The 24,515-nt window shown below is 43.2% G+C and overlaps 1 protein-coding gene across 4 annotated transcripts in view; it reads left to right on the forward strand.

Annotated features, from left to right (window-relative positions):
• The window catches only part of HEATR5B (HEAT repeat containing 5B), a 104,891-nt gene that overhangs the window by 71,408 nt on the left and 8,968 nt on the right, over positions 1 to 24,515 (forward strand). For 2 of the 4 annotated variants that reach the window (XM_019526912.1, XM_019526913.1), the window contains exons 27-34: positions 996 to 1,064; positions 4,443 to 4,619; positions 6,773 to 7,010; positions 9,405 to 9,665; positions 12,443 to 12,570; positions 15,132 to 15,276; positions 17,559 to 17,843; positions 20,372 to 20,596. In XM_019526912.1, the coding sequence (XP_019382457.1) occupies positions 996 to 1,064; positions 4,443 to 4,619; positions 6,773 to 7,010; positions 9,405 to 9,665; positions 12,443 to 12,570; positions 15,132 to 15,276; positions 17,559 to 17,843; positions 20,372 to 20,596 (1,528 nt within the window). The remainder of the gene's footprint in view (positions 1 to 995; positions 1,065 to 4,442; positions 4,620 to 6,772; positions 7,011 to 9,404; positions 9,666 to 12,442; positions 12,571 to 15,131; positions 15,277 to 17,558; positions 17,844 to 20,371; positions 20,597 to 24,515) is intronic. The other 2 variants (XM_019526914.1, XM_019526915.1) reach the window with 2 other exon arrangements.

The following is a 24,515-nucleotide window of genomic DNA, read 5'->3' on the forward strand; positions in this document are numbered from 1 at the left end:
TGGGGAAAAAGGGCAGTGGGGAAGTCAAGTAGCCTAACCATGCCCCCTGCTGCCTCACCCTGCCACCTCTTGCTTGAGGCAGCAGCCTCAGACTTCTTGTTTCACTAGTCTTTTCATACACAAAGCAGGTAACCTTTGGTTTTCTGGACCATGGTGTACACGTGAGAGGTCTAGTCAGGTGCCTGATGAATCCGCTTGTATGGAGTCCTGCAACCATCGCAGCAAGACCTTCAACATGTATGCATAGACAAGAGTATGGAGGAGAGGAGGCTGCCTAAGATCTACCATCCCTTCCCCCCACCTTTAGACCACTGAGAGAGAATCCAAAGGCTAGATCAAGCCAGACATTCACATAAGCTTCTCAGTACCTATTTATGTCAGATTTACAATAAGGTACCCTGATCAGACATCACCATAAGCTTCCCAGTACAACAGCCTGTTTTATTTGTATAAAGCATTTTGCATATGGTTATATTTTAAAATGTGTTCTATTTTGAATGATATTCCTGCTTGGATAAATGGATGTTCTTAAAATGGGGTGTACAAGCAGTGCCAGTAACCTCTCAAGGTTGTTGATGTTTTAAGTTTCATGACAGTATTGCAATAAAATAGTACCTTTGATACCAAATGAAAGAGGGAGAATATATTAATAATCTGGAAGCTGTAAGAGTGAAGGAAATAATTACTGTAGTATGAAAAGCTGCGCATATAATAACAGTTTCAGGATTCAGCATTTTGTTGCAAAGGATTTACAGTAACAAAAATGACAAAGGTATGTAACAGGTAAATTTGGTTTAAAAGGTGGTGTTACTTGTAAAGAAGCTTAAGTTATATTTTTTTTTCAGAAGAATACTGCTACAGATTTCTGTTGGTTAAATGATAGTGAGGACCAATCTGGATGCAGTTATGAAAACCCTAGGCTGCTCTCATCTTTTTTACATAATTGGATTTGTTGAGTGAGGGTTTTTCATAGATTCCTTTTTCATTTTTCATAGGTTGGAGCGGCACTAAGACCAGCTTTTTCCCAAGATACGCCTTCTGATATAACAGCAAAAGCCTGCCAGGTACAGAGAAAAATATGAAGGTTCTATAGTCAATACTTGACATATTTCCACCCCTACCCCCGTTGCCTGTCCCCTGCATCCTCCCCACCACCTCTTACCTTCTCTTTGCAACTCTGTCTCCTGCTTGGGCACTCCTAGTCCAGGGCTGGGAACCTGGAGCTCATGCTGCCTCCAGCCATAGCTTGGCCATGTAGCAGCTGTTGCAGTGGCAGTAGCATCAGGCCTGGCCCTTGGAGTTGGGGCTAGAGCTACTGCCATTGCTGTTTATACCCTTCACCTTGTCAAAGTTTACTTGTACGTTGAACGCAGGGATGAGGATCTTGAAGCGGCACTTTGAAAATTCATTTTTAAAACTCTTTTTCTATTATCACAAGCTTGTTTTTTCTATGCAACCCCATTTGATCTTATATGCTTGTGAATTTTAGTTCAGATGGGCTTATATGGGCTACTGTAAATGACATTCCTGTTTTATTTTGGTGGTGCTATAATGTGGGTCTTCTGCAGCACCTAAGAATATCCTGAAATTTTTTTACAAATACGTTTTATCCACTTGTGCCTGTACTTGTCTAGGCTGACTTTGTATTTACTTTAAGGGAAATCATCTTTCCAAAGTCACAAGAACCTTGAAGTCTGTAAGAGCTTTCTTGTCTCTCCCTTGTCTGAGAAAAGCTTCCATGGACCTAGATCTTTAAATGCAGAAGGGGTTCTATTAGGAGAACCGTATTGCTATCCCAAACCTTAACCATTCCCATCACAGCAAACAGTCTTGATCAAAACAACTTCAAAGCAGGAAAAAAAGTGTCAATGTGTGCAGAAAATTATTCTCTTTTTGGGTCCAACTATGCTAGAAGACAAAGAAAGAGACATTGATTTAACTTGAACCCTGTGTTTCTAGTTCCATATGCCTCTCTAAAACCTCCACTGGAATTAAAGAAGTGCCCTTATTTCAAGGGAGATGCTGTCACTTGCCCTTCTCAAGGCAAAGCATTGCATTAAAATATTTCGACTGCCTGACTCCTGTGTTTATGCTGCATAGTACTTACAGTGGAATGGGTAATGGCTCTGTTGTGGCTCCCTCCCATGATAACATGAGGGTAAACATTCTGCTGCCATCTCTTCTAGAAGGTAGAGAGGTATAAAATCACTCTGTAATATGACACTAGTACAAGAACAGAAATTTCACTACTTGGGAAGCAGCCCACTGTATACCTGTTCCCTTCCACCCACCTGGAGAACCTGTTGAAGTGAAGATGTGGAAGAGAAACTTAGGCATCTTCGACTCATAGGTGTGGGGAAACTGCTCTCCCATCTTTTGAGTGGCATTAAATGTTGTGGGGAGAACTTATACAGTCTAGGTAATCGTAACTATATGCAAGAGTATATACAAAGCAATATCCCCACCTCACTCTTCAGGAAATATTTCAGGGAAGGTAAACTGTTTCAGTTTAGTTTAGATGCAGCTAATAACTATCTCAAAGTTTAGAATCATTGCGCTGTAAGAGACCTCAAGGGATCATGTAATCCTGCTCCCTGTACAGAGGCAAGCTTTACTTTACCTAAGCCATCCCCGGCCTGTCTTGTCGTAGACCAGTAAAGAAACTAGAAACAGTTTCTAGTACCTAGCTGCCCTGACATCTAGGAATTTTGTCCTGAAGGTTGACTTCCTAAATAGGTTTGGAAGGGACCTCAGGATGCTATTTAGTCCAACCCCCTGTTCAAAGCAGAATCATCCCTGTCTAAGATGAAATATTCCTTTCTGTTGTATAAGCACACTTCGCTGTTTCTCTCACCATCAGCAGTTGTGGAAACTGTCACTGTCATTTTATGACACTTCAATATATTTCAAAACTGTTTTCACATCACCCTTCTTTTTTCAGGGTAACCTTTCCATTTTCTTCCACCTTTTACTAATGTCGCTTATTTTCTAACCCCCAAAACATTGTTTCACCCTTAGATCTTTGCCCACCTCCTTCCTCAAATGACCAAAAACCGGCCAAATAGAGCAGTACTATTAATTAATACTTGGATACTATACTATCTATTAGTGTAATCCATGATAGCATTTTTCTTTTTTGCAACAGTGTCATATTGTTGACTCTGTAATTCTCAGATCGCTCTTGGCAGTGCTGGTGCCCAGCCAACTCTCTCCCATGTTCTACTTGTACAAAGATTTATCTTTCTTGTTTATGGCTGAGTTGCCATTTTTTTCAAGATGGTGAATAGAATTAAAATCCAAAACTACATTTTTATTCCTCCAAGATCCAGTGCCACCTGCAAATTGATGTGTATATTCTCTGCTCTTTCATCCAGATCATTAATAAAAAATGTTGAACAGCCCAGGTCTCTCCTTTTGATATTTCCAGTTGATGCTGATCCATCGAATGTTTGTTGCCTACAGTCTTTCAGCCATCTCTCTATCCAAGGTAGTTCCCTGCTACTCCTCATTTCTCCAGCTAATAATATGGGTATATCATGTGTCACTGTTTTAAAATCTGGACCTTAATAAGGTTTTCATGCCATTTGCATTTTCATTTTCCAACAATCCAGTTGTCCTACCAAAGGAGACCAGGTTAGTTTAGCATGGTTTATTCCCAGCGAATAGTTGCTGCCTGCTAGTGATCACCTTTTTGTCTTCTAGGTGCTAACAAATTGATTGCTTTTCAGATTTGTTTGGCCAAGATGGGTGCTATGTTTGCATGCCATCTAAAAATGAAATGGGTGAAAATTGTACCATGGCTACCTCACTTGTCACAGATACCATCAGCACTGGAAATCTATGTTGTACTATTGAGGCTTTGATTTATTTTAAGATGGTAGTTACAGGGGCATGGCGCTACACAAGAACAGGTGATCTGCGGGATGCCTGAAACTTGAGGACCTGTTGCAAATGAAAAAACCCACAAAATTCATGTCTTCCCCCTTCCCTCACATTTGTATGGTGGTACCTTTTACAGGACACGGTACTGGAAGAAAATCTTGTACAGACACAGTAAAATGGATGGATAAATACACACTTAAAATACTGCAACAGTGTTAAATTGCAAGTCATGAATATGCTTAATTCTTCCTTTTTGATGATTTTGATGGTATTCGGTACATAATTTCACATCAGATAGATTAAAAACAATGTGTAAATAACTGCTTTTTAAAGTACTACTGTTTAAGTACATAATTCAAAATAAGTGCAATGACAAATTGTATTTGCATGTTTGGTAAACACACCCAAGATGGAATAAAATCTTTTGTTTCTTCTATTTACTGAGAGTCATGGATAAACATATATTTTACATGTTTTACATGGATCTGCATAAATTGCAGATACCCTGAATTTGTTTGAGCTTTTATCAGTTTGATTAGTTTAAATTTATTCTTGCCCAGGTATGTAGTACGTGGATAGGGAGTGGAGTTGTAAGTGACCTGAATGACCTTCGTCGAGTTCACAATCTCCTCGTCTCCTCCCTGAGAGTACAAGCAGGAAAGGGGTCTTCAAGCCAGCTTTACCGAGAGAGTGCCACCACTATGGAAAAACTAGCAGTCCTGAAAGCCTGGGCTGAGGTAAACATTTGTTGCTGTTTCCTTCATATTTTTAGTTTAGCTTCATTAGCATAGCTGCAGCTCATCCCACTGTTTTAGCTAGCCAGTCAGCCCAAAGGTTGCCATCTTCTCCAGAGATTGTCTTCCTCTTTCTTCAGGTCTTTGATTCTACTTGTCCTTCCATTCCTTTCACTACAGGGGTTCATTTCCTTTCCTTTGAATTCATCTGTGATTCTTATGCTACTTCTGTTGTATCATTCACTGCTTCTCCTCTTCTCATAGCCTCTGCTATGCACAGTTAGTCTCTGTCATATGCTTACTCTTTTCTCCCCATGTCCGTACCCATGGCTTAAAAAAATAATGTGTTGATTAAGTGAATGGTTTTCAACCTTCTTTCATTTGTGGACCCCTAAAAAATTTCAAATGGAGGGTGTGGATCCCTTTGAAAATTTTGAATGGAAGTGCAGACTCCTGTGAACTGTAAGTGTGAATATTCACATACTTTTTATTGATCACAGTCCTTTTTCATGGACCTCTTATGCATAGTCTGTGGACCCCTCTGAGTCCATGGACCAAAGGTTGAAAACCACTGAAATAGTATGTTGGACTAATAAGAAATTCTCCTGGTAATGCATAGTCAGCTATCGGTCTGCTTAGATGTTGTTTGGGAATGATAGATTCTAAGGATCTTTAGTGTCCTAAAAATTGGATTTTATATACAACATTCTGTATTGTAAATAATTTTTTACGGTGTCCACATGGGTTAGATTGAGAGAGACTTTTTAGAAGATACTATATGAATGTGTCACTAAGCATTGTTGCCTTATTAGGATGTGTATAATCTCATACAGTTGTAGAAAAATGGTCTTATTTTCAGACCTGCTAGCTCCAAAAGCTACTGCTAAGGTTAGTAGAAGTGGTAGAAGCCTAGTACCTCTGAAAATCAAACCAAAAATATATACAAAAGTGCTATTAGATAGTAAGCATAAGACATTGTTGCACAGAAAATGTATACTCATTTCAAGTGCTCTGAATGGTTAAATTTATATTAAAGTTGCTGTAAAATAGTTTAGGTTGACTTCAAAGTCTTGTGTGTAATGGTGATAGTGCACTTAGCTTTTGCCTCAAAGTATTGTTTTATGCATAACCTTTTAAATGTTGGTGTATTTTCGAGCATGTATAATGGGATGATTGTAACATAGATCCCAGAAGGTGCCATGCCAAATGGAACAGTCAGTGATCCAAGACTTACTAAAGCATTTCTGAAACAGCTTGCCCTATGCAAAATGTTCTTGTAATGGAAGAACAGAAGTACCTGATTTAAGAGTCTGTGTTGTGCGAGCTGCGTTATAAGTGCCATTTTGAATTACTTTCTAAAACGTTACCCCTGTGGTATAGAGTGCTACAAGTGTTTTGAAAAGAATGAGCAAGAAATGGAACACAGGTTCGGTTTTTGTTTGTCTTTGTCATATTAACATATGGTAGGTTTTTGTGCGTTTACTCTTTTTTGGAGATTATTTTTGAGAGAGAGAAAGTTTTAACACTTCATCCCATTGTGTTAAGCTATTTACAGCTTTTATTTTTTGAAGGAAAGCATCTGTTGTGTGGGGACATTTATTTCTGATATATTTCTTCTCTGAAAGCACATTTTATTTCTACTGCATATCTGCATATTTACTCTTATTAATAAATAACAGCAAACCGTCAAAAATAAAGAATAGCTTTTCTTATGAAGCCTGATCTACACCTAGAAATATTCCAAAATAAGCTACATTTGATTTTAGTCGCTCTTAAACTCATTTCAGAGTATTTCTGAGATGTTATATTAATTAACTACATTTATTCAGAAATCAGAACAGCCATAAATTATACTCTTCAGGTAAAAGTCTGGGTAGCCAGATTGGCTTTGTACCACGTCCAGAACATTGGCAAATTTTACCTTTGAAATAAGGGCAGATAAAGGTTAGTAGCTTTGCTGCTTTTCTTGCAGATTGTATTCCAGTAAATTTTGTAGTAATTTTTAAGGACTTCAACTACACAAAAAAAATCTAATTTTTTTTTTTATAAACCCAAGGGGTCACCTAGTGTGGAATCTCTTGTTTCCCTTAGAAAAGACTTCTCCTTTTCTTTTAATGGTTTTATAATCTAAACTTTTGTATGCATTTCGTTTATAGGTGTATGTTGTAGCTATGAAGATAAAAAAAGAGGCTGAAACTAAACCAAAGCGAGCCATAAAGAATACAAATGAAGATGAAGAAGATTTTGGTGCTGTGGATGAGCTCCCACCAGACAGTTTGATAACACTTGTACAACCTGAACTACCCACACTTAGTCGCCTCTGGTTAGCTGTGCTCAAAGACTATGCTCTTTTGACGTTACCAGCTGAATTTGCTAGTCAGCTTCCACCAGATGGTAAGCATAACTTCTTCTTTTTTTTTTTAATTTTAGTGAAAGGACAGAACAGATATCTCAGTAAGGAATTTTGAACTCTTTTAATAATTACCTCTTTTCAATTTTGTACCTGCAGAAACTTGACATAATTACATGGCATACTAGGATGCATACCTATTGTAAAAAAAGGTAGAAATGTTAAGGCTTGCCTGTATGTTGTGTGTGTTTCTTCAACAATTTGGAATCAAATATTCCATATCAGAGTCGAGATGTGAGGTGACATTAATATCATGCCTTGCAGAAAGCCAGTACTTAATCCATGGGGCTGGGCTGTGTGGCAAGGCGCAACCCATAGTGTTTTGGGGGAACCTGCAGCTTGTGTTGTATGCGCTGTGGTGCTACTGGGGAGTCCACAAGCCCAGGGTGCCCACGCAGGTGTGGTACAGTGGGGGACTCGAGAGTGAGGCTGGAATGCCTGCATCTGGGATGTAGTGAAGGGGCTGCCCACATGCACAGTGCAACATGGGGGCACCCAAGGGACCCAAGGTTTGTGCTAGTATGGCCCTTGCTGGTGAAGCCTGGGTGTCATGCAGCCCCTGTCCACCTAATAAGTTGAATGGTCCTGTTGTATGGTGAATCAGGACCATGCCTATAGAGCAGGGGTGAGCAAAATACAGCCCATGGACCAGATCTGGCCCACAAGGCCATTCTATTCAGGCAATGGGACCTCTAAAAAAATTTACATAATTAATTATTATCTATCCGTGGCTGCCTGTCAAAGATGACAAAGCACCAGTGGCAGTAGGACTCGGGGAGCCGGCAGCAGGACCCAGTAGCCACAGCAAGGCCTGCCCTGCCCCACCCCGATCCCCTAACCAGAATCCCTTGCCTAGCAGAGGCTTCTGGCCTGGCAACCCTGGGGCTGTTCCCTGCTTCCTTCCAGCAAACTCATCTAAGAAAGGGCAGAGGGAGGCAGGGGAGGACCGCAGGTGTTTGCCTTAGTCCTCAGGGCCAGCTCCTGCCGAGTCCTGTGGTCTGGCAATGCAGCCAGAAACTACGTGGTTTCAGACCAGCTGGCGGGGCGGGGGGGGTGAGAAGTGGTGGTGGTGGGCAGAAAAGTGGGGAAATGGCAGCTACATGCCAGGGGGGAGTGGCAGTAAGCAGGCGGGTGTGAGCGTGGGGCCCGTGCCAAAGCCCTGGGGCCAGGGCCAGCAAGAGCCCTGAGTAGCGTGGCAGGAGCGTGGGGCCTGGGCTGGCAGGGGTTGTATGGAGCCAGGTCAGACTGCCCCAGCAGGGAGAGCTGGGAGCCAGCCCAGCTCCATAGAGCCCCTGCCAGCCCAGGCCCTGAGCTCCTGCTGCCCTGCTCTCTGTGTGCAATGAGGGAAGGAGAGAGTGTGTGTGTATGCTCATAGGGTGAGTTCCACGCATACCCCACAATACATAGGCAGCCAAAACCCCCTTGCACTGCCATACATGCAGACCTCCACACCCACAACCCCTCATGCACCCCAGCCACCCTCCTTTCCACACATCCACAAGCCCCATCCATACCTACCTACACCCCACATTTCCACACATACACCCACCTGCTCCTTCATTACACATGCACCCACACCCCACATACCCACCCAGACCCTCCACCTCTCATAATATACAAGAGTCAGACTTCATTTTAAGCTATTGTGCAATCACCTCTATGTACATTACACAAACGCATGTAAATCAAGACAAAAATATTTTTTCACATCAAATTAATGGATGTTGTAGTAGATGTTTGATTTTTTTAGAATATAATTTGGTATTTTTCTGGTTCCGAGATGGCAAACCCCTTTGCTGAAAGGAGTACTTCCGGAGGCAAGGGGAGGAACTCCTGGAGGCAAAGTTCAGGGATTAGGGGGCGGGACTTCCAGTCCCAAAATAGCAACCAAGGGCTGGGGCACCTTTCAAGGGGTAGGGCCAGAGACGACCTTAGCAGGGTGCGGGGCCTGAGGCAAATCAGCCTGTGCTGGGCCCCACCCCTAGACGCAAGGAAGCCGGTGATGGATTCGGCGGCGAGGGGATGGGGTGCTGAATGGCTGGATGTGAAGCTGGCAGCAGTGCAGAGTTACCGTGGCCACTCTGCCTGGCTCTGTGGGGCCCCCCAGAGCCTGGTGCCCAGGGTGGTTGCCCCAATTTGCCCCTCCCCCAGGGATGGCCCTGGATAGGGTTACCTGTGCGGCCCTTCACAGCTTTCCGACACTGGGTAAGCGGCCCTCCAGCTGAAATAATTGCCCATTCCTGCTATAGAGGGTCAAGTGGATATGTAGGTATTTCTTGTTACTCCCATGATCTGTCACTGCCACTGTACCACAAGATGTCAGACTTTAATGGCTGTTTTTTTTCTGTGAGTTAACATTTAGTTTGATAATTTAACAGGTGGAGCATTTTACACTCCAGAGACAATTGATACAGCTAGATTGCACTACCGGAACTCATGGGCTCCAATACTGCATGCAGTGGCACTCTGGCTAAATAGTACAGGATTTAATTCTTCCGAGTCAACAGAAGAAGCAGCTGCAGCAATGCCTAATTCGCAGAAACGTGCTACATCTATTATGTTAAACCAGGCACCTGGAACACCACCTACCACTAAATCTCTGCTGGAGATAAACAAAGATAGAATGCATTTGATTTTAGGTAAGAGTCATGGATTACATTTCAAAGTTAAACACAGCTGCTTTGTGGTATTAAGTGGATATCATTTTCTTAACATTTAATGATATTTGGTGATAGTGAAAATGGCCCATCTGTCCATAGATTTTTAGGGTGGGAAGGAACCTCAGTAGATCATTGAGTCCGACCCCTTGCTCTGGGCAGGAAAGAGCGCTGGAGTTAGATGACCCCAGCCAGGTGCTTGTCCAGTCTCTTCTTAAAGACCTCCAGGGTAGGGGAGAGCACCACCTCCCTTGGAAGCCTGTTCCAGATTCTAGTAACCCTTACTGTGAAGTTCTTCCTGATGCCCAATCTAAATCTGCTCTCTGTCAGTTTGTGGCCATTGTTACTAGTTACCCCAAGGGGTGCCCTGGTAAATAGAGTATCTCCTATTCCTTGCTGCTTACCCCCCCCGCCCCGATGAATTTCATAGAATCATAGAAGTAGGGTCAGAAGGGACCTTACAGATCTTCAAGTCCGACCCCCTGCCAGGGCAGGAGAAAAAAAACTGGGCTCAAATGATCCCAGCTAGGTAGGCATCAAGCCTCCTCTTAAAGACCTCCAGGGTAGCAGCCAGCACCACTTCCCTTGGCAGTTGGTTTCAGATCCTAGCCGCTCTAACTGTGAAGTAGTTCTTACGGATGTCTAATCTAAACTTCCTCTCCAGCAACTTGTGGCCATTATTCCTTGTTATGCAAGGGGGAGCTAGGGGAAACAAGGTCTCACCCAAACCCTTCTGGTCGCCCCTAGTGAGTTTATAAACTGTCACCAGGTCCCCCCTCAGCCTTCTCTTGTGAAGGCTGAACAGGTTCAGGTCCCGCAGTCTCTCATTGTAGGGTCTGCCCTGTAGTCCCCGGATCATGCGGGTGGCCCTCCTCTGGACCCTCTCCATGTTGTCCACATCCCTCCTGAAGTGGGGCGCACAGAACTGGACACAATACTCCAGCTGTGGCCTGCCCAGCGTTGCATAGAGGGGGAGGATCACCTCTTTGTCCGTGCTAGAGATGCATCTGTGGATATACGACAAGGTTTGGTTAGCCCTTCCAACCATGACCTTGCATTGTCGGCCCATGTTCATCTTGGAGTTAATAATGACTCCAAGATCCCTTTCTGCTTCCGTGCTCTCAAGAAGGGAGTTTCCCATCTTATAAGTGTGCTGCTGGTTACTACGGCCCAAGTGCAGCACCCTGCACTTGTCAGTGTTGAAGCGCGTCCTGTTTTTGCTAGCCCACCCATGTAACCTATCCAAGTCTTGCTGCAGTCTTTTTCTCCCTACTAGTGTGCTCACCTCACCCCAAATTTTGGTATCGTCAGCGAAATTTGTAGGCGGCCACAAGATCATCTCAGTCTTCTCTTGCGGAAGCTGAAGAGTTCCGGGTCCCTCAGTCTCTCCTCACAGGGCCTTACCTGCAGGCCCTAACCATACAGTAGCCCACTTCTGAACCCTCTCAAGGTTATCCACATTCCTCTTGAAGTGCGGCACCCAAAACTGGATGCAGTACTTCAGCTGCGGCCTTACCAATGCCACATAGAGGGGAAGTGTCACCTCCTTAGACCTGTTTGTGATGCACCTGCTAATGCATGACAGAGTGCAGTTAGCTTTACTTATCTCTTCGTCACATGAACGACTCATGTTCATCTTGGAGTCTACCATGTCTCTGAGATCCCTTTCTGCTGCTGTGCTACTTAGAAGGTCATTATCTCCCAATCTGTTTGTGTGTTGGTGATTCTTTCTCCTAGGTGCAGCACTTCACACTTATCTTTATTAAACTGCATCCTATTCTGTTCTGCCCAGTTTTCCAACCTGTCCAAATTCGCCTGAATCAATTTCCTGCCTACCCATGTGTTTACTTTGCCCCATAATTTGGTGTCATCTGCAAATTTGGACAAAGTGCTCTCCATGCCCTCGTCCAAGTCACTGATGAAGATGTTGAACCATACTGGTCCAAGGACCAGACCCTGGGAACCCCACTGCCCACATCTTTCCAAGTCAATACTGACCCGTCCACCATCACTCCCTGGGTGCATCTCATAAGCCGTTTCACCACCCACCTGACCATGTAGTCATCTATGTCACAATCGCTTAGTTTATTTCTAAATGGGATGAGACACCGTATCAAAGACCTTTTTAAAATCCAAGTAAATGACATCTACCTCAACTTCTACATCTATTGTAAATGATATCTATCTTGATTCTTGTATCCATTCTAGTGCAAAGCCTGGAAACCCCCCTCTTTAGAAAAATGAGTTGTAGCTGTGAAAAAGACCTGGCCCATATATTTCTAAAGGAATCATAACAGATTAGATTTGTATCAGACTTTGTTTCTACTGTTCAAAGATAAAAATGTGTTGGGTATCTGTATATAGCTCAGATGACAAATTTTAGTATGTGGACTTGTATTCTGTTAATAGTTTTAAAATTGTGATCTAGGGAACATTATTCAGTAAAAAGTAGATTTGGACAAGTCCTTGTTTTTACCTGCACTGCAGTGTCTCATCTGTAGATTTGAAGGTAGTAGTTATCTACTTTTACAGTGCCACTGTAACATCTATTAGTAATGAAGCATTTGGTGATTTCAGTGATGAAGGCTACGAGAGTGTCCACATGTACAATTTTCTTAGGATTTAGAATACCTGCGTTCTTAATGTGTTTTATTACTTTTGTGGATTTTCTGAATTCATAAGGATCTCTATAATTTCAGTGTGATGTAAAAAGTAACCCCTATCTTCGGATACAAAACACAAAGTTTATTTCTTTTCAGGTGTTAGTATACAATTCCTCTGCTCCCCTAGGCCTGAGGAGCCTGTTGAACATGTCACATCTTGCTTACAAGCCCTGCACACTTTATTGGATTCCCCTTGTGCTAGAATACATATTGCAGAGGATCAGGTATAGTACACAAGTCTAATGGTATATTTTTAGACAGCTGTATTGTACATATGTACATTATGTGCATGTGATATGATGTGTATATATAATATGTAAATGCCATTTATAAAAGTAATGTGTGCATGTATACATGTGTATACATACAATATAGATATTCTGTGATTAATCTATGTAATATTTCTGTGTCTGTGATCATTAGAGCTGATAAAAAAAACTTAGGCAGAACTAGCTACCAAAACTTAGAAAAAAACAAAAGTATTCTTTTGGTTTCTTATAATGATCTGATTTAAAAAAAAATCAATCATTTTCCATTCTGTGAAATTATTTTTAAAAAGTCTTTGTGAAATTTAATTTTAAAAAATTATTTAAAAAAAATGCCTGGGGTTGAGTAGGAAAAATATCCCTTAAAATAATAATTTAAAAATGAACAGCAACAAACAGACTGTGTTTTCCATTTAAAATTTCAATCTAAAAATAAAAAAAGAAAAAGAAAAAAAATTGTTTCCGAAGTTCCATTTTTGAATAAAAGCCATCTTTTAGCCAAAAATACGGGGTAGCTATGCTGGAAATACTTTTGTCATTATGTTCAGTCTCTAACATGTTGCCTTCTTTTAGGGAGAGACATGTATGAGTTGTATACCCAACAGAGAAAAATTCTGTCTTGTCATTAAAGAGAATTCTGTCTTGTCATTACTGTTTCCTGGAGGTTATGGGATTAAGTCAGATTCCCAGGATGATTTTTGTGCAGAATAGGGGAAATCCAGGGAATGTGTAAAACTTTACCATTTGCACCAGCGGATCATCTTTAATTTTTAATAGCACTGCAGTCAGTGTCAATATCATTACTTACTCTATCCTCCGTAATGCCTAATAAATCTTAGCAAATAAATAGATTTTTATGTTTTTCCTTTATTTTATATACTATTGTAGCGTAGAAAACACGTGGGAAATTTACATGGAAATCTTTAGAAAGACTAGTAGTACAGAGCAAAAATAGTAAACCCTAAACCGTTTAATTTTGTCGCTTTGGAGAGTTGAGGAGTGATTCTGTTCTCCTTTACTCTGTTGTAATGCATTACAATATTCAGGAGATATTTCTGATCATATGAGCTCCATGGGTTTAGTGAAATACTGTTCATTGCTTACGCGTTGCAGCCATGTCTAAGACGTGTATTAACAGTTAGGCCCTTGCCCCATATATGCATGGCAGGAGATGTGATTTGATATCAGGGAGCAACCATGCCATCATTACTTGTCAGTTCAAAGAGAGCCTGGGATCATAATCTCGGCCTCTCACTGCACTGGCAAATTGAAAGCTAGGTGCTGCAGCCCCACATGCAAGGCCAGTAGTCTGCTGATGGTTGGCTTTACCCTGGACAGCCCTGAGTCTCCAGTTAACCTGCGGCTGTCCAACAGACAGTCAGTTGGTTGTTGGCCCTGGCCAGACATCCTCAAGTCATGAACTTGGGTTGTTCAGGCTGGGGCTGCCAGTCACTTAATAGTCATAACATATTGATTGCAGCATAACTGTAATGTGTAGATGGGGGCCCTAGTTTTCCTAGGTCATCTTCTTTTAGCAACTTACGGTGTTTACAAGGGATTTAATTTTTCAATATGCTGTTTAGAAAATAGTCAACCTGCTGGATAAGTTTTTGGGGAAGTTATATCATGACCACCTTTATTTTTCTATGAGTGTAGTTCTTAAAAAATGGTTTCTTTGGCCATGAGAAGATTTCCCATCCATATGCAGCATTCCATATTTTCCAGAAGTCTGTGAAGTTAGTTTTCAAGCTAGCTGGGGTGAATAAAACAAAAGAGACTGCAGAGTTCAGTCAGATGCATCTATTTAAGTATTGTCAGGCAGGAGGGTCTGCAGATATTTTGCACTTTTACATTTTACTTCAAAATTTAATCATTAGAGTAAAAACAAAAAAAAAGAGAGAGGAGGATTTTGGAGCAGCAATCTCGTGTTTCTCAAGTACAAATCACAGTGAGCAGACTTTTGCTTTTGGAATTAGATTTAACCAGTTTTCACTTCTGAAAATACCAGGTTGTGATGAGTGAAAAGCATTTTTTTTAGAGTAAGGAAATGATTTAGCAAGTTAAAGGGTGGGGCAGGCCATATTCAAAAGATATTTTTTCAGAACTAAATTGTAAAATAAATAGGGTCAGAGTCTATTCCATCTATTAGATGTCCAAGTAATCTTCAGCACCTAAATGCAGTCCTATTCCACTCCATTCACATCCTTGAAAACCTGTTAAAGCAACTGCTTGTGTAACACACTGTAATCTTATCTTGAGCAGTAATATCCACCTTTCATATCAGTAGTTTTTCAAGACTTGAACAGGATGGGATAGCTTTACACTTAGCTGTCTAATAGCTGAAATAGGGTCTGGCTCTTGGTGTGTGCCAAATAACTGCCTTTTTAAAACTGAAAATATATTTTATGTCTAAGAACAATAGTACAGTGGTCAGAACCATTTTTTCTGTTTCTCTTATGAACCATTGACTCCTAATTTATTTTTCTTTAAATACTTTTTCTCTTTTCAATTTATCCCAGCTCCTTGGTGTTGAACTTCTAAGTGTACTGCATCGACTTTTATTGACATGGGACCCTCCCTCAGTCCAGCTGCTCATTACTGGAGTTGTCCAGCAGATAGTGAGAGCAGCTCAAGATTATTTGCAGGAAAAAAGAAACACTCTCAGTAAGACTTTAAATGTAACAAATGTAAAACTGTTTGCCTTAACAGAGGAAAATAGTGAATTGGGTGATGAACTGAAATTTATGAAAGTGTGGGTCTAGGTAAAAATGTCTCTTCCTTATTATACAGATCCTTTCAGTATGTTTGTAGCTATAGATGCCCTTTTTTTAAATGAATATTGTACCAGCAGGGTTCTTCCTGTATCAGAGACAAGACCCCTGCTAGTATAGGTAGGCTTTATCTCATTTCTCTCATAGTTTGAATCTTCTGATTTTCAGCTTACATTTATTGATGGCCTTTTTATATATCCATTTGTTTTTGTGCTTCCTTTTCTTTTCTTGCGTTTACAGAGGGCAGTTGTATCCTCTCTCATCCTTTGTTTTGCTAGACTATTTAGTCTCCTCTTGTATGAAACTACTCACCTTTCCCCAGATTGTCTTGGTCAGTGGTGCTCAACCTTTTGGTCCCACAGGTCAGATGAGTGGTGCAGTGTCAGTCCATGCACTGGATCCCTGGGGTTGCTCTTAGATCAGGCCCCATGCTGCCTGGTCCTGCTTCATACTACCTGAATCCTGTCTTATGCCTCCCTGCCCCACATGCCTGGATTGGATCCTATGCTGCCCTGGTTCATTGCACCTGAGCTAGCACACAGGGCCATGCCATCTGGCCTGTAGGGTTCCCCATGGGTCTGGAAATTTGGCAGCAGGGAAGTGCTGCCAAGTTTTCAGACCTGTGTGGAGCGCTGCAGGCTGGAAGATACGGCTTTCTGGCCCATAGACTAGTGGTTGTGCACCCCTGGTCTCAGTATTTCCTCCCTTGTAAGTGCACCAGTTTAAATTATTTTCTGATTATAAATAACCAGAATTACACACAGGCATTTCAGATGTACATTGTCATCAATACTTTTCTATCTCTACTGGAAGTAATTATTAATATATTCTAGGATCACAGTGGCTTTTTTCAAAGTCGTATCACACTGGTAGTTTATTGTCATCTTGTGATCAGGTAAAGCTCCCTTTATTCTTTTTGAGCAGCATTCTGCTCCTTTTTGTCATCAATAGAATTTTTTATTAAAAGACTCTAAGGCTATAAACAGACATTTGTCCTTGGAGCAGGATGAACTGTGCCAGGATGTGTCCCAGCAGAGCTGATCTGCTTCATTGGCAACATTGCCCCATAGGATTGGGCCTGTGCTGGTCCTGGGGTTTCAGGGGCCTGATCCTGCACGCCAGATGTAAATGGGGAACTGACTTGGGGTGTTCCCCTGTAAATAGGAACTCCAGCATTTCCTCACTTTCAGAGGTGCACCCCACGTCTGGGCGCAGCAACACAATGTGCATGCTTGGGGAATTCCCTGCTGGGGGATTCTCAGGATATGCTTCTGGAAGAAGATAATCCAGGCCCCCGAAGCCCTGGGAGCACCTATCTGGGGCAGCTGGAGTGTCTGGGCAGCTCCAGGTTGCCTGTGTTCTCCTATCATAAAACAACTGACATCTGTCACAAAAATGCAGTACAAGTTATACCAGCTAGTGTCATGACCACAGTTTTGCGCTTTTGTGGTGCAACAAGGGCATGGATCTCTCTTTTATTTGGGCTTTGTGCTACCACAATAATTCTTATGGTGGTACAAAGGCAAAGTTCATTTATCTTTCCAGTCTCAGGTGGTGTGGGTACCAGTTGTTCCCTGAAGCCATTTAAAATTCAGTAGGGCTTTATAGACCTATTTTAACCTGCCAAACCTTTATTACTGAGGTGCAGGAGAAGAAAAAGACACAGCTTGTAGATGTGCCAATTGGGGAAAACAGTCTTCTAAACTGAATACATTTGATACAGAAATAATTGAGAGAGACAATAGCATGATGCCATTTTTGGAGAGTCATAGTGCATTTTGTTCTACCAAATTGTTATGTGCTTATTACTAATAAAAAGAAAGAAAACCTATGTCAGTGTACTTCACATGACACTTTCTTGTAACATACAGAAGTTAGCATCTTACAGCTATAATTTTACATGGGACTTAAAAAAAAAAGTTGGAAACTGCAAATGCTATGTTGTAACTATTAAGTATTAATTTCTGGAGTCTTCATGTAATTTTTAAGTGAGTTGTAATCACACCACCTTTTAGGCAATTTTAAAATCCTTAACTATGTTTTAATTTGAAAAGTAGTATTTTATTTAGCAGCTCCATTATCATAAATTACTGTGAACTGCTAGCTTTTCTCAAAATGCCAGTCACTCTTACAATGATTTTCTGTAATATTTGTTATGTTTTTTATTGTACCAAGCATCTTTCATTGCAGATGAAGAGGACATAAAGGAAAAAGAAACTTGTCTTGTGTTAGGAGAAGGTGGTGAGAGTGGTGGTCTTGTGCCTGGAAAATCTCTCGTCTTTGCAGCTATGGAATTATTAATGTTTATCTTAGTACGGCATATGCCACAGCTAAATACAAAAATGTCAGACTCTCCAAGCCATGTCTCTACTAAGCTCCAGCTGTCTGAAGAAAGTTCTCGTCTTGTGGCTGCAACAGTTACTATCCTATCTGACCTGCCTTCTTTGTGTTCTCCTGCTGGTACTGTATTATAACTAAATATGTAAAAATGAATGTGTTTATGATAAATATTACATACACGGTTGTGTTTGTCTTAACAATACCCAATTGTTGCTGCAGTTATATATTTTCTGTGTTGCAGACCACTTTAAAATGAAGCTGACAGAAGGCAAAGATAGAGTTGCACCAAAAGGGTGCTGCAGCAACCTGAGGTGCCTTGAGATCTTTTCAGGGATGCTGCAGAGTGTCACACAGTGTTAGCACTGTTAGGTGTGCAAACATGATTCATAAGATATCCAGAGATTTTAAGTAGGAAATCATAGTGTTAAAACCGTTTCAGACCTGTTGTGGTCTTTCCAAGTTCTTTTCAAGAAAAGAATTGCTATATTAGTTTTCCGTAAATGAGTGAAAACTAAGAGCTGACATTTTCGAAGGCATGCCTTGAGTATAAAAAGGCACATCTATAAAGAAAGAACTCTACCCTGCCTTCTTTCTGGGAGATGTCTGAGACAAAGAGTGCTTGAGTAGTGCCTTCACCCCTGTGTGAAATGGAGAACTTCTAACATTCAGCAGGGACCTTTCAGGACAGCTAAGGAATTATTGATAACCTGTGAAAGGACTTTTTGGTTGGGCTTTCTGAGCCAGAAGACATGTTTGTTTTGAGGATGCAAAAAAGAGGATGTATACACCTATGGTATGTTAGGAGATCTCTGGTGCCCCTCGAGATGAAAGGGAAGGGAGAGTAATAACCTAAGGTATTTATATGCCCCAGACATCCCACATAACTTGTGCTATCAACACCCTGAGAGGTAATGAAGCATTGCTATCCTTATATCACAGATGTGGAAACTGAAGACTAGAAAAGGTTTTGAGCTAGATCACAAAGGGCCTTGGCTAAAATTTGGCCTCTAGGTCCAAAAGTATGATCCACATAACTTCTGTGTAACTCATTAAGGTGCCTGAACCTACCAACACAAACTTTCCCTGGTTGCCCACATTTTGGCTCCTGTATATGCACAGAAGCATGTCATTTAGGCCACTGACAAATATTAAAAAGAAGGTGAAATGGGATTGGATGAATGATCTCAACAGTTGCGCTTCCTGCCATGCCTTGCTGATTGAGCATCAGATCCCATCATGCCATATTGCATTGGCAGTCTTCGTTTCTGTGGCTGGGAGCCCCATCAGTTGATCAGTGCTCCCAGCCACAGGGGCACATCATGATCACTGATGGGATTCCCAGCCACAGAGGTTCATGGTAGCCCCCTGCAGCTGGGAGCCCTGTCAGTAATTAGAGCTCTTAGCTGCAGTGGGGTGGGGAAGAGGCATCTTGCATTCCCATGGCTGGGAGCTCCATCAGCTGAGTTAGGCTCCCAGCGAAGGGGAGCTTGTGCTCCCCCACCTGGGAGTGTTGATCAGCTGACCAGTGCTGCCAGCCTCTTGAGTGTGCCCTGTAGGCTAGGAGCAATGGCCACACATTCAATTAAAGATATGATAGGAGCTAGCCGTGAAGTTGTTAATTCATATTTTGTGTAATATCTTTGCCACTTATTCCTGGTTTTATCACACTATTAATTGAATGAACATGTGGCCAAAGCACTATTTAAGATGTGATTAACCAGTTAATCGTGTCTTAAGTATAACGTGTGTCAGGGACCTTAGTAGTGCTAGGGTTTGAGCAACTTGGTTCCTGTCTTGCATCTTAGCTCCTTTGGAGCCACAAGCTGAGTGAATACCCTTGCCTATGTCCCTTGAGGGGCCCAATGCAATGGATTTGCTCAGAGCTTGCCTAATGTACAGAACTGAACTGTATGCAAAACACACAGGTGCACCTGCTTTGCCAGGAGAAGATGGTAGTGGTATCCCCTTTATACAAAAGCTTGATGGTTAGAGCATTCACTAAGAATATGGGAGAACCAAGTTCAATTTCATCTTCTGCCTGAGGGGATAAAACCCGTATCTGCTGCCTTTCTAGAGAGTACCCTGACTCTGAAGTTATAGGCAGCTCTAGGGTAGGGCATTGTCAGTGCTTTCTTTTGAAGCTGTTCCACTTGGCAGAAAAGAATGCGAGATTCATTGGGTTAGGAGCAAGCACTAGAGCAAGAGTGAGCATGACACAAGCCAAGTATTTACAGCTCTAGATCCTCTCGGACCCTCTCGAGAGGGTAGAAGTCATAGGTTTTGGTTCTTATTACAAGCACCCTTTCTTTATTTTACAGTCCTTGGAACAAGGACTGGAGTCCAAGTCTTTCCCCCATGCAGGTGAGAGCTGTGCTGCCTCCTGTCCTTTCTGTCTGACCAAATGAATCTTGATTTTTTTTTCCTGCAAAATGGAATAAGTTAATCATACTGTACATTCAGAATAGAATAACAAATTCCTTTGTTTAATTGTTAAAATATGGAATTATATGTATCATTAGATAATTGTAGTAGATTTTGGCATATTTATTGATAACAATAGATGCCCCTCTGGGAAAAGATAAAGAGACTGTATACCATACTATTTGTTAAAGTTAACAGCAAGAAATGTACCATGTTTTTTATTTCAGGATGCATGACGATATTACCCACAATCCTGTTTTTGAATACAAAAGTGTTGAAAGAAACAGCAGTAAAATCAGTGGATAATCAGGTTCCACCCCCAGTCAGTGCAGCTCTCCAAGGGTTAAAAACTATTGTAACTCTTCCAGTCATCAAGACTGATGAAACTCAAAAGCAGTGGACCAATCTAATCCGAAGCACTCTGGCATCTATCTTGGAATACTCTCAACCTGGTAAGCAATTGACCACCATTGAAGCAGCTTTTAATGGAAAGGCAAATTTATGCATTTTGTATACAATTTTAATAGGATATATTAAGAAAGGAAAGAGGAACGACCCTGTTAACTGTAGACCAGTCTAACTTTGGTCCTGGGAAAAATCTTTGAAAAAATTTGTCAAGGGAGGCCATCAACCACAAGCTCCCAACTCGTGGGGTACTGAAAAACAACCAGCATGTTTTTGTTGAGGGGAGGTCATGCCTAACAAACCTGGTATCCTTGTACGATCAGGTAACTAACCAGCTGGACATGGGACAAGAGATGGATATCATCTACCTAGATTTCAGCAATGTGCTTGATACTGTTTCCCATGAAATCCTCTCAAGTTGGAGAGTTGTGGCCTAGATCAGGCTACAGTAAGATGGGTTGGCAACTGGCTCAGCAGCCATTCTAGTGAGTGGTAATGGATGGAGTGGCCTCATCCTGGAGGGCCATCTCCATTGGTGTCCCCCAGGAATCAGTGCTTAGGCCCATACTCTTTAACATCTTTATCAATGAGCTGGGTGAGGGAGTGAAAAGCCCAATGATTAAGCTTGCAGATGATACCAAGCTGTGGGGACAAGTGAGTATGTCTGAGGACAGAACAGAGATCCAGAAAGACCTTGACAGGCTGGTCCTGTGGGCTGAACGCAGTCAGATGAGGTTCAACAGGGACAAGTGCCAGGTCCTTCATCTGGGTAGGAAGAACTCTCACCATATCTATAAGATTGTGGTCCACTGGTCCACTGACTGGCACTGCATCCAAAGGGGACTTGGGGGTGACAATTGACCAGAGGATGAATATGAGCCACCAGTGTGATGAAATCACCAAAATAGCAAATAGGACTCAGACATGCATCAGCAGATGTAGTCAGTAGATCCAGAGAGGTGCTCCTCCCTCTCTATTTGGCATTGGTGAGGCCACAGCTGGAGTACTGTGTCCAGTTCTGGCCACCACACTTCAAGAAGGATGTGGACAAGCTTGAAAGGTTGCAGAGAAGGGCCACCTGCTTGATCTAGGGCCTGGGGGATAGGCCTTATGAGGAGAGACTTCAGGATCTGGGTTTTAGTCTGACTAAAAGAAGGCTGAGGGGTGACTTGATAGCCACCTACAAATATGTCAAGGGAGAACTCTGGGATCTGGGAGAGCAACTTTTCAGAAAAGCACCTCCTGGGAGGACAAGGACAAATGGGCACAAACTAGTCGGGGAAAAGTTTAGGCTAGACATGAGGAAAAACTTCTTTTCCATACGGGTAACTAGAATCTGGAACACGCTTCCAGCAGAGGTGTTGCAGTTGCCATCCCTGGTGGTGTTCAAGAGGAGGCTGGACAAGTACCTTGTTGAGCTCGTTTGAGCCCAATTACTTCCTGCCCCTGGCAGGGGACCGGACCTGATGATCTTACAAGTCCCTTCCAGTCCTTCTTTCTATGATTCTATGATTTACTTAAGAATTTGGGGCTAAAAGGTGGGATTAGTACAATACGATCAGAAAACAAGGGAAAACTAAGAGGTGGCATTTTCTGAGGGGTGCACTGAATCTAAAAAAAGAATGAGAACCACTGCAGTAGATCAGACTTAGTGTCTTGAATCATGCCTCAGTGAAACTGGAAACCAGCTGAGCTTTGAGAAGTGGTGTAATAAGTTTTGTAGCAGAGCACTAAGGTGCCTGCTACTTTGAGAGCAGAGATAAGGACCCAGGTGCAGGTTGCCGGGACAACTGGTTAATGAGGGTAGTGACTTGCACCTGCCTGGTCAGCTGACTGAAAGGGGCAGGGCCTGGTGCCTATATAAATCACAAGCCTGAGGCCAGGGGGGAGTTGACTGCTGGCTGCCAAGGGGGAAGGAGCTCTGCCTAAGTAAGTGACGAGGAGAGGCTGGACTGCACGAGCAGGCTGATATTGGGGGAGATGGAGCACCCTTGGGGTGGCTCAAATGAAGTTACAGGTAAGCAGCTAGAATTTATGTTATAGCCCAGGGGCTTATTTTTTGTGTTTGCTGTTCACACCAGGGGTTTGGGTGAGGCTGTTACAGGTTGGAGGAGGTCTCATAGGGGACCCACACCAGCATGGGAACCCCAGCCCCAGGGAGGGGGTAGCGAGAAGCCCCAGGGAGGCGCAGGGAGAGACAGGGCTGCAGAGAGTCTGGGCACCCAGGGAGGCATAGAGAGAGACAGGGCTGCAGAGAGCCCAAGCACCAGAGAAGGCGTAGAGAGAGACAGGGCTGCAGAGAGCCCGAGCACCAGAGAAGGTGCAGGGAGAGACCAAACAATGTCAGTTACATCTGCGAGGCTTGGGGCATGGTAAAGGGGTGGTTGGAGCCACGCAGAGCCTATAAGGCTGGGGTGCACCGAGACACCCATTACTGATCGGGGCCAGGGTACAGCAGAGAACCGTGTCCAAGAGGATGGATAGGCAGCCTCCCTATTATACAATAACATCAAAGATGTGATGGGTGAGACTTGAGGGTGCTTTGAGGTGAACTTGGCATGGTAAGGGGGCGCCAGGGGAGATCACGGTCACCCCTAGGACGCCGCCCCTTTACAGGTTTCATATAATTTTTTATTATGAAGAATGTAATAATAATACAATCATGGAGGTAGAAAGGGCATAGATCAGGGATGTCCAACCTTTTTAAATGTGGGGTCGGATCGTGAACTTTTTATCACCCAGCGGGCCGGCAGGAGTGGGCACTCGTGGCCTGTCCAGTCTGGCCCACGGCCTGGGGGCGCAGGGGGCCTCGAGGATGCTCCCACACCTGCGTGCCTGGCCTCAGCAGCCAGGGGGACATGTGGGGACCCTACAGGGGGGTGCGGGATGTGCAGGGACACCCCCCTGCTTCCTCTCCCCTGGGGAAGCCCAAGCCTGAGCCCAACCAGCAGGGCTCCCTCCCTGGGGCCAATGACTCACCACCCCCAGCATGATGTCTGCAGGCATGGGGGGATGCAGGGAAGCAGGAGCAGTGCCAGCTTCCCGCCCCGACAGCCACAGCAGCAGCGGTAGCAGCATCTCTCGAGGGCCCGGCCGCAGCATCCCTCCGAGCTGGCATCCGCGCCCCCTCTGCCCGTTGCACTGTGACCTGCTCCGGCCAGTGGGGCCTGGCACAGGGCAGGGCTGGCATGCAAATGAGGAAGGGAGGGGCGGGGCTAGGAAGGGGCACCATGAAATGAGGGGGGAGGGGAGGAGCTGTACCACGTCAGCAACGTCAAGTTGACACGGTACATGTGGCAACCTTGTCCCTTCCCCAGCCCTTCAGCAGCCATTAGGAAGTTGCTGAGGGGCTGGGAGGGACAAGGGGTGGGAACAAAAGTAAACAATGTTTACTTTCCTTTCCTGTCGCAGCACTTCGGGGCTCAGAAAATGGCTTGGCGGGCCACATGTTGGACAAGCCAGGTATAGATAATTGTAGCAAGGTTCAGAATGGAAAAGGAGATTTACAATAACGTAATACAAGCAACCCTCGCCATTCGTGAGGGATACGTTCTCATATTCCCTGTGAACAGCGAAATCTGCGAAAAAGGTACTGCAAACGGGAGTGCGGTGGCGGTGGTGAGCACAGAGCTCCTTAGGGGCTCCTGGAAGCGTATTTAAGATCCAGGTTCGGCATTTGCGAATATTTGAAACTGTGAATGGCAAACCCAGAAATAGCAAGGGTTTCCTGTACAGAGTACTGGTGGGGAAGTTAGCCATTGACCAACAGGGAATTGAGGTAAAGTTAGGGTGCAAAAACTACTTACAGATTCTAAGTATGCTTGATAAATGATTGAATGTACCTTTTCAGTAATAAGAAAATCATACCCCTGACTCATCCACTAAGAGGATCTATATTTTGTTTTCATAAATTCTAACCAATTTGGATTCCTCTAGGTCCCTACCTTGCCCTGGCACTGGAAGAGC

The sequence above is a fragment of the Gavialis gangeticus genome, unplaced genomic scaffold (genome assembly GCF_001723915.1).
Source record: "Gavialis gangeticus isolate Ggan-Ray unplaced genomic scaffold, GavGan_comp1, whole genome shotgun sequence".
Lineage (NCBI taxonomy): Eukaryota > Metazoa > Chordata > Crocodylia > Gavialidae > Gavialis > Gavialis gangeticus.